Source organism: Notolepis coatsorum, assembly GCF_963971535.1.
Source record: "Notolepis coatsorum genome assembly, chromosome: 4".
Classification (NCBI taxonomy): domain Eukaryota; kingdom Metazoa; phylum Chordata; class Actinopteri; order Aulopiformes; family Paralepididae; genus Notolepis; species Notolepis coatsorum.
Genome location: NC_140168.1, coordinates 5,485,630 through 5,495,629, shown reverse-complemented (window position 1 = coordinate 5,495,629; position 10,000 = coordinate 5,485,630). Strand labels below are relative to the sequence as shown.

The window sequence follows — 10,000 nt, the reverse complement described above, 5'->3', positions numbered from 1 at the left end:
ACGGGTCACAGTCGAGGTCCGTTTGCGACCCCGACCGCCGCCGCCGCGTCTGAAGAAGGCACCCGGAGCGGAGGAGGAGGAGGAGGAGGACGGACCCGAGATGTTTCTTCGTTTGGCCAGGAGGAGGAGGAGAAGGAGGAGGACCTCGCTAGCGGTCGGAGAAGAACAACAACAAGACCCGAGTCGTCGTCCGAGAGACGTCGGAGGCTCGTCGCGGTTGACAATAAAAATCAGCCTTGTGATCGACGACGCAGCTCGGTTCAAACGCCAAACTCGGTTCGCCGAGACGGCGATCTCGAATTGCATAGAGCTGCCGAGGTGAAGCGCCCTGAACGTCGACAACGGCGTCAATCTCCTCCAAACTCACGACCGAGGCGTCCGTCGGTCGGCGACGCTCCCTCCTCTGGCAGCAGAGCCGCTGTGGGGCACGATGGCTCCTCCTCCAACGCTCCCTCCTCCTCTGGGGGCAGAGCCGCTGTGGGGCACGATGGCTCCTCCCACACGTCCTCCTCTCACCCCCTCCGTGTGCCTCCTCCCATACCCTGCTGCTCCTTCAACAAGTACCAAGTTCTCCCATCTATTGCAAAAGCGAGGAGAAACAGCCTCCCAAAGTAACGTTTGACCTTCGCCACGGTTATGTTTTCGCCCCTGTCTTTCTGTGTGTGTTTCAAGTTTCAAGTTTCTTTAATAGTTGTCATACAGAAGTACAGAATACTTTCATACAAAATGCTTCTTACTGTTACGCTCCAGAGACTGTGCTAGACAAGATAGTATCAAATAACATAGTATAGCATGTAATTTAGAAGTAGAAAATGAGGTCACAGTGTTCAGTATAGACATATGTACAATGTTCGATGCAGAATAGACGTAACTGAGTTACCATATAATATACAATACTATGCAGTGTACTAATGTACAGTACTATATAGTGCAAAGCAGAAATGGGATGAGGTACAATTTAGGTACAATTTACAGTAAGGTGTACGAGTTGTAGTGCAATCCTTCATCAATAAATATAAAGTGTGGGGAGTGGGTGCTACAGTGTGTTTGTTTAAAGTGGGTGTGTGCTATAAAGTGTGTGGAGTGGGTGCTACAGTGTGTTTGTTTAAAGTGTGTGTGCGTGCGTGCGTGTGTGTGTGTGTGCGTGTGTGTGTGTGTGTGTGTGTGTGTGTGTGTGCGTGTGTGTGTGTGTGTGTTTGCAACATATCTTGAAAAGTAATGGCCAAATGGCCATGACATTTGATGTGCACATTCATGATCCCACGAGGAAGAAATCTTTTGATTCTGGTGACTCCATGACGTTTTGGTCCAGTAGTGCCACCATCAGGCCGAAATGTTGAAATAAGTGCATCTCCCCGTCCCGTGTGTATCGACGTTTTCGGCTGATATTCATAATCCTTAACCCTTTCACTAGCACACTACCAACGGGTTAAACCTTTTCGCTGCGACAATACGGAAGGTTAACCCCTTTCACAGCCACACTACAGAAGGTTAATCCTTTCACTACCACACTACAGAAGGTTAATCCTTTCACTACCACACTACAGAAGGTTAATCCTTTCACTACCACACTACAGAAGGTTAACCCCTTTTCACTACCACACTACAGACTGTTAACCGTCTGTAGTGTGGTAGTGAAAGGGTTAACCTTCTGTGGTGTGGTAGGGAAAGGGGTTAAAGGAAGACGCCTAATGATTTCGGTGACTCCGTGATCTTACCTCTAGCACCACCATTCAGGACAGACTGAGAACAACATATCTTGCAAAGCAATGGCCAGATTGCCATAAAACTTGATGTGCACATTCAGGACTCCAAGAGGAGGACATCTATTGATTCTGGTGACCCAAAGGCTTTTCCTGTAGCGCCATCAAGCCAAACTTAAATTCTTGAAATGAGGATATTTATATATGAAATGTTAATATCTTTGAATCTCTTTGCTATTGCAGAACAAGTTAATGTGGGAATAATGTGATTATATTAATATATACCTATACTCTTATTTCAGCTAATTGTGACCCCACAACATTTTCTGTGAACATTCATGACCCCTGGAGGAACAAACCTAGGTCTGTGACCTTTCCTGAGGTCAAACTTTGATCCATGACCCATAGCGTCTGTCTCCCATCAGGTCAAACCTTCCATTTTCAAATGAGCTTGTCTTCCGACCAGTCCGTCCGTCGTACAGTCATAACATCCTCTGTAACCCTGTGACCTTTCCTCTAGCGCCCCCATGTGGATTTATAGCCTGGGTCTGTTAAGACTGGCAATAATCGGCTACTCTTGTTTCCCTCATCTAACCCCGTAAAATGTTGCATGTGAAAATAGTGGCAAAGTGGGCAGATTGTCAAGGCCTTTGCAGGGGTCTGTCGCTCTATAGAGTGCATTCCTGTTGTTTATTGTTTTGTTATTGTTGCTGAGCTTCCATATTGTAAGTGATCTGGGCCTCTATGTGTATATAGCTGAGTACGCCTGTTCCTGGAAACCCAGTCTATATAGATGCTGATGATACATTTTCCACTGAAGAGAAATTAAACGTGATATATATTGAAAACACTTTTTGATGAAATGTGTCAAACTGTCCGCCTATTCTTTAATTGGAACCGAAGAGTGCTGCCGAGTGCTTCCGCGTTTTCCCTGATTGGCTGCGACACGCCCCCCGCGGCAGCGCGGCAGCCGCAGAGCGGAGCGGCAGAGCTTGCGGCATTATGTAGCCGTAATCCCCGATGTTTTTCCATCGACGCTTAGCTCAACTGGTACGCCGCCGTGCTGCGGTTGGTCACATAGTTCGAATCACTTCAATTTTTTTTCTTCTTTTTTACGTTTATCATCTCTCGCTATAAACGTGCATTCTTCCGTTGGTTACGTTTAGGCATTCTTTCGGAGTTGGTTAAGGTTAGGGTTAAGTTAAGGTTAGGCATTATTTCGGAGTTGGTTAAGGTTAGGGTTAAGTTAAGGTTAGGCATTATTTCGGAGTTGGTTAAGGTTAGGGTTTGTCACAGAGAATGCCTGTCTGTCTTTCTTGACGTGGAGGATGCAGCCTATTTCCGCACTGCCGCTCTCTCGCGCTGCCGCGGTCACATGGGCGTCATGGCCAATCAGAGAAACGCGACGCACTCTTCGGCTGTGAAAAATATAGACGCAAACTGTCCCTCCTGACCATGACACGTTGTAGCTATGGCCACTAGACAACACGGGGGGGGGGGGGGGCGACAGTGGCTCAGGAGGTATAGAGCGGCCGTCTGGTATAGTCGAAAGGTTCCTGGTTCGATTCCCGCTCCTCCCGGCCAGCGTGTCGATTGAGCAATTAGACACTTAACCCCTAATTGCTCCCGATGAGCAGGTCGGCACCTTGCAAGTGTAACGGAGGTACCGCGAGTATATCCACAGTCACGATGGACTTCACGTGTTGTGAAGTGACTGTGGCACGTAGCGGTACTGCAAGTAAACTCACTCCCCCTTAAAAGGCATCCAGACACATTACTTAGAACGTGAATTCACCTCTTGGTATAGTGGTCTGCGTGCGATGTCGCCCGTGGCGCGGGAGACCGGGGTTCGACTCCCACTCAGGGCATGTCAAACAAGACCGGTTTCACGGGCAGCGTGTCGATGTGTCCTTGAGCAAGACACTTAATTACCCCTAATTGTTCCCGACGTGTGGGTTGCCTATTCTTTAATTGGAGCCGAAGAGTGCTGCCGAGTGCTTCCGCGTTTTACCTGATTGGCTGCGACACGCCCCGTGGCAGCGCGGCAGCCGCAGAGCGGAGCGGCAGAGCTTGCGGCATTATGTAGCCGTAATCCCCGATGTTTTTCCATCGACGCTTAGCTCAACTGGTATGCCGCTGTGCTGTGGAGCCTGCGGTGCGGTTGGTCACAAGTTCGAATCACTTCAATTTCTTTTTCTTTTTTCTTTTTTACGTTTATCATCTCTCGCTATAAACGTGCATTCTTCCGCTGGTTAAGTTTAGGCATTCTTTCGGAGTTGGTTAAGGTTGGGGTTAAGTTAAGGTTAGGCATTCTTTCGGAGTTGGTTAAGGTTGGGGTTAAGTTAAGGTTAGGCATTCTTTCGGAGTTGGTTAAGGTTGGGGTTAAGTTAAGGTTAGGCATTCTTTCGGAGTTGGTTAAGGTTGGGGTTAAGTTAAGGTTAGGCATTCTTTCGGAGTTGGTTAAGGTTGGGGTTAAGTTAAGGTTAGGCATTCTTTCGGAGTTGGTTAAGGTTGGGGTTAAGTTAAGGTTAGGCATTCTTTCGGAGTTGGTTATGGTTAGGGTTAAGTTAAGGTTAGGGTTAAGGTTAGGCATTATTTCGGAGTTGGTTAAGGTTAGGGTTTGTCACAGAGAATGCCTGTCTGTCTTTCTTGACGTGGAGGATGCAGCCTATTTCCGCACTGCCGCTCTCTCGCGCTGCCGCGGTCACATGGGCGTCATGGCCAATCAGAGAAACGCGACGCACTCTTCGGCTGGGATTAATATAGACGCGTGTGGGTTGGCAGCACCTTGCATAGTCGCCTCCGTCGTCGGTGTGTGAATGTGTGAGTGAATGGGTGAAAATGTGAGGAACAAAATTGTAAAGCGCTTTGGATAAAAAAACGCTATATAAAAGAAATGCACCAAACAACCCAGTCAGAGGCTGAAAGTAGGCTGCCTGAATACGTTGAGAACCGTTGTGTTTTTATTACAGTCACAGTGTACATGATATGCTGCCTTGTGTCCAGGGTGTGCATTTTCTAGGGCTGACCCCTATTAGTCGATTAGTGGGGTTCCCAAACTTTTCAGGCCGGGCGGTCGATTTTTTAAGCCAAATATCACTTCAATCCTATTAAGTTAGTTCAAGTTAGTTATTCATTTATATGTGCTATTTATGAGAGGGCTAACTTGTTGCAAAATAATAATGATAATAATAATAGCCTCATTAAAATACTATTGTTGCTTCGGTTGTTTTCAGTGTTTTATGTGCATAATCTGTTATTTAGTTTGAAATGTTCGTTGAAATAAGTAGATTTTTCGTTTTTGTTTATTTATTAAGTTAATATAAAACCATATAGTCACATTTTAGAATACAATAGAATAGAATTTTAGAATACAACTAGAAACACTGTCCTGGCCTGCTTCTAAGTTCAGTGGCCTGACAAAAAAAAAAAAAAAATTATTTTAACTTTTTTTTATCATCTCTCGGCCCTCCCGTGGCTGCTCGCGGCCCACCTTTGGGTCGCGACCCCGACTTGGGAACCATTAGTCGACTAATTGGTCGAAAGGAGCCGTAGTCGACTAGCCAACCTCTTAGTCGAATATCATAAAATAAAATAATAATTCTAAATTTATTTTTAATTTGAATTCTTTTTATCATTCTTTCCAAAATAAAAGAGGCCTAGAAGCGTGGCTAACGCTAATGGCACGCATACCAGAGGCTAACTGCCTAAGAAAACAGGCACAGAGGCACTGAAAGAGGATTTCACCCATCTAATGAACACACTAGACTAGACAAATATCAAGATGTATCCATCAGTGGACCAATTGCATGTTTTTGCAGAGGACAAGAAGCCTTCAGTCGACTCCTTCAGACATTAAGCACCCCCCCCCCCCCCCCCCACAGCCCAAATGGAATGATAAAAATGAAATAAAAAAATACTTTTGTTACACCCGCTAAGTTCCTAGCTTTAAGAAAGACACAAGAGTGTAGGTTAATATAACAATAGTATTTATTATATAAAAAGGGGTGGACAAAAATACTATAAGCCCACTTCAACCTCATGTCAGGAACCCCAATCAGCGTTGACCGGGCAGGGTTTGATTCACGGCAACCTGGTGATACTTCACACAATGAAGGAGAACGATATCAAATGTCAATAAATAGCACTTCATACGGTATCAAATGTCAATGAATAGCACTTCACACAATGAAGGAAACGTTATCACACATCAATAAATACCACTTCAAGAACTGTATAAAAAAAGATATCAAACTTCTCACAATGAAGTAAACGGATATCATACCACTCGGTGATTCAACTTTATCAAACATTGGCACACGTGTGCATAACCATGGCATCCATATAATAATGGCACACTAGGCCTGCCCCGTATTCACGTCTGAGAGAGGTACCTGGTACATGGGTTGGTGTTATGGTGGGGGGGGGGGGGGGGGGGGGGGGGGGGGGGAAACGGACACACAAATAAACAAACAAACGTAGATAAAGAAAACGAATCCGCCCCAAGGGCAAGACCCAATTCTTTTTGCCCGTCTACCGGCCCACTGGCCCGGGCGGATTAGACATAATTATATAACTACCAAACAATAACTAAAAACGTGTTTCACGACAAGAGCAGCTGGACCACTGGTGCTCTGCCGGGAAACAAACACAACAGTATTAAAACACTTTATTATTAAAACAATAACACACATAATTATTAGACAACATTACATGCTAAAACAAAGTGCTACATTAAAATACCTGGTCCGTCGGTGGTCCTATTATCCTACCGACTACCTTCAATCCCGCTGGGAACCAGGCAAGTGATCTGGAACAAACACTCCATGTCACACATATTGCACAGCTAGCACATATTAAAACCCGCTATTCCTAAACCATAATACTACCACTGCCTACCTTAGCGTGTAATGCTCGTTCCTGCATCCCGGAGTGAGCTGTGCACCTACCTCACTGCACCGGCCGCAACAAACAATTCGAACTAACGTTCCACCCGCAGGTAGCCCCCTATAACGGAACCTGGCTCGTTGAGGCCCCTCCTCCTTGCTCATTAATGCCACCCGCCACACTTTTCTTTTGTCAACCAATAGTCGACTAACGACAAATTTTGGCCAATCATAGTCGACCATCCAAATCCTCAGTCGGGGACAGCCCTAGTATTGAGGTACAGGGAGGTAGGTGACCTGGTGGTGAGAGAAACAGATAAACTCCCCCCCCCCCCCCCCCCCCCTCCTTTCTAGGTAGATCGGCCATTATAGCCAAGAGTTATGGGGTTGCCACAATCACAGCCATCGCAACCAATTGTCTGGATAGAGAACAGAGCGAGCCACTCTGACTCTGTGATGGTGGTGCTGCAGCATTATGCCTGCAGAGATCCACACACACGGTGGGTTTAGGTCAGAGCTCTCACACTCACTCACTCACTCTCTCACTCTCTCACTCACTCACTCACTCACTCACTCACTCACTCACTCTCTCACTCTCTCACTCACTCACTCACTCACTCACTCACTCACTCACTCCCACTCACTCACTCACTCACTCACTCACTCACTCACTCACTCACTCACTCACTCACTCACTCACTCACTCACTCACTCACTCACTCACTCACTCACTCACCCACACAACACAACATGGCAGGGCAGGCTATCGCATCTGAAGAAGAGTATAGCCTGATGATCGCCGAAGCAAATAATAGTATTTATGATCATAAAGAAATCGCACCATCTGTTGCGTGCGCTGTAAAAAAAGATTTATGTTTTTTCACAGGAAATTCACTATTATTTTACAGATTACTTTTGTTTTTCTACTTTAAGTGTAAATTACCTTTTATCAAAATATTAACCATTAAATAAAGGTTGTAATCTGTAAATGTATTTGATTTTACTGTAATTTGACAGTAAGTATTTGGCAACCGTTGATGCCAGATATTTAAGGTTTTCTTGCAGCTTTTTTTCTTACAGTGTAGGTAGTACTTGTGGGAAAGAAAGAGAGAGAGAGAGAGAGAGAGAGAGAGAGAGAGAGAGAGAGAGAGAGAGAGAGAGAGAGAGAGAGAGAGAGAGAGAGAGAGAGAGAGAGAGAGAGAGGAGAGAGAGAGAGAGAGAGAGAGAGAGAGAGAGGAGAGAGAGAGAGAGAGAGAGAGAGAGAGAGAGAGAGAGAGAGAGAGAGAGAGAGAGAGAGAGAGAGAGAGAGGGAGAGAGAGAGAGAGAGAGAGAGAGAGAGAAGCAGACGAGAGGGCGGGCGGGGGGGGGGAGGGAGGCAGTGCGCGTGCGCGCTTGAGGAGAAAAGGTAGAACCAGGGTTGCCCGTCGTCTGGTAAACTCCCTCCTCGGCGTGTGTGTGAGATATATATAGAGAGAGGGGGGGCTTTGGTAGACTATTGCATTGGTCCATTCATTGAAGATGAACGCAATGCGACATCCTTTACTAGGCTCCACCCACCAACAGTGCAGGTGCTGAACTGCTGATCCGAATGTATAGGTAAAAACCATATTATGCGTTTTCATCAATAAAAAAATTGCCAAAAAAAATGACGCGCGCTCGCATTCACTGGGGGCCTACAAATACATTCTTTCATGGGGCCCAGAATCTGGAGCTACACCCCTGGTCGGTGGTCCTATTATCCTACCGACTACCTTCAATCCCGCTGGGAACCAGGCAAGTGATCTGGAACAAACACTCCATGTCATCACACATATTGCACAGCACATATTAAAACCCGCTATTCCTAAACCATAATACTACCACTGCCTACCTTAGCGTGTAAACTAATGCTCGTTCCTGCATCCCGGAGTGAGCTGTGCACCTACCTCACTGCACCGGCCGCAACAAACAATTCCAACTAACGTTCCACCCGCAGGTAGCCCCCTATAACGGAACCTGGCTCGTTGAGGCCCCTCCTCCTTGCTCATTAATGCCACCCGCCACACTTTTCTTTTGTCAACCAATAGTCGACTAACGACAAATTTTGGCCAATCATAGTCGACCATCCAAATCCTCAGTCGGGACAGCCCTAGTATTGAGGTACAGGGAGGTAGGTGACCTGGTGGTGAGAGAAACAGATAAACTCCTCACCCCCCCCCCCCCCCCCCCCCCCCTCCTTTCTAGGTAGATCGGCCATTATAGCCAAGAGTTATGGGGTTGCCACAATCACAGCCATCGCAACCAATTGTCTGGATAGAGAACAGAGCGAGCCACTCTGACTGTGATGGTGGTGCAGCATTATGCCTGCAGAGATCCACACACACGGTGGGTTTAGGTCAGAGCTCTCACACTCACTCACTCACTCACTCACTCACTCACTCACTCACTCACTCACTCACTCACTCACTCACTCACTCACTCACTCACTCACTCACTCACTCACTCACTCACTCACTCACTCACCCACCCACCCACCCACCCACTCACTCACTCACTCACTCACTCACTCACTCACTCACTCACTCACTCACTCACTCACTCACTCACTCACTCACTCACTCACTCACCCACCCACCCACCCACCCACCCACCCACCCACCCACTCACTCACTCACTCACTCACTCACTCACTCACTCACTCACTCACTCACTCACTCACCCACCCACCCACCCACCCACCCACCCACCCACCCACCCACCCACCCACTCACTCACTCACTCACTCACTCACTCACTCACTCACTCACTCACTCACTCACTCACTCACCCACCCACCCACCCACCCACCCACCCACCCACCCACTCACTCACTCACTCACTCACTCACTCACTCACTCACTCACTCACTCACTCACTCACTCACTCACTCACTCACTCACTCACTCTCTCACTCTCTCACTCACTCACTCACTCACTCACTCACTCACTCACTCACTCACTCTCTCACTCACTCACTCACTCACTCACTCACTCACTCACTCACTCACTCACTCACTCACTCACTCACTCACTCACCCACACAACACAACATGGCAGGGCAGGCTGTCGCATCTGAAGAAGAGTATAGCCTGATGATCGCCGAAGCAAATAATAGTATTTATGATCATAAAGAAATCGCGTCATCTGTTGCGTGCGCTGTAAAAAAAGATTTATGTTTTTTCACAGGAAATTCACTATTATTTTACAGATTACTTTTGTTTTTCTACTTTAAGTGTAAATGACATACAAAAAATACAGTAAATGACCTTTTATCAAAATATTAACCATTAAATAAAGGTTGTAATCTGTAAATGTATTTGATTTTACTGTAATTTGACAGTAAGTATTTGGCAACCGTTGATGCCAGATATTTAAGGTTTTCTTGCAGCTTTT

The 10,000-nt window shown here is 46.6% G+C and overlaps 1 protein-coding gene across 1 annotated transcript in view; it reads left to right on the top strand.

Annotated features, from left to right (window-relative positions):
• The window catches only part of vwa5b2 (von Willebrand factor A domain containing 5B2), a gene marked incomplete at both ends in the record, with an annotated part of 100,688 nt that overhangs the window by 15,776 nt on the left and 74,912 nt on the right, over positions 1–10,000 (top strand). The window contains 1 exon segment of the mRNA XM_084313337.1: positions 1–199. This exon segment is cut by the window's left edge and continues 637 nt beyond it. Coding sequence (XP_084169463.1) covers positions 1–199 — 199 coding nt within the window.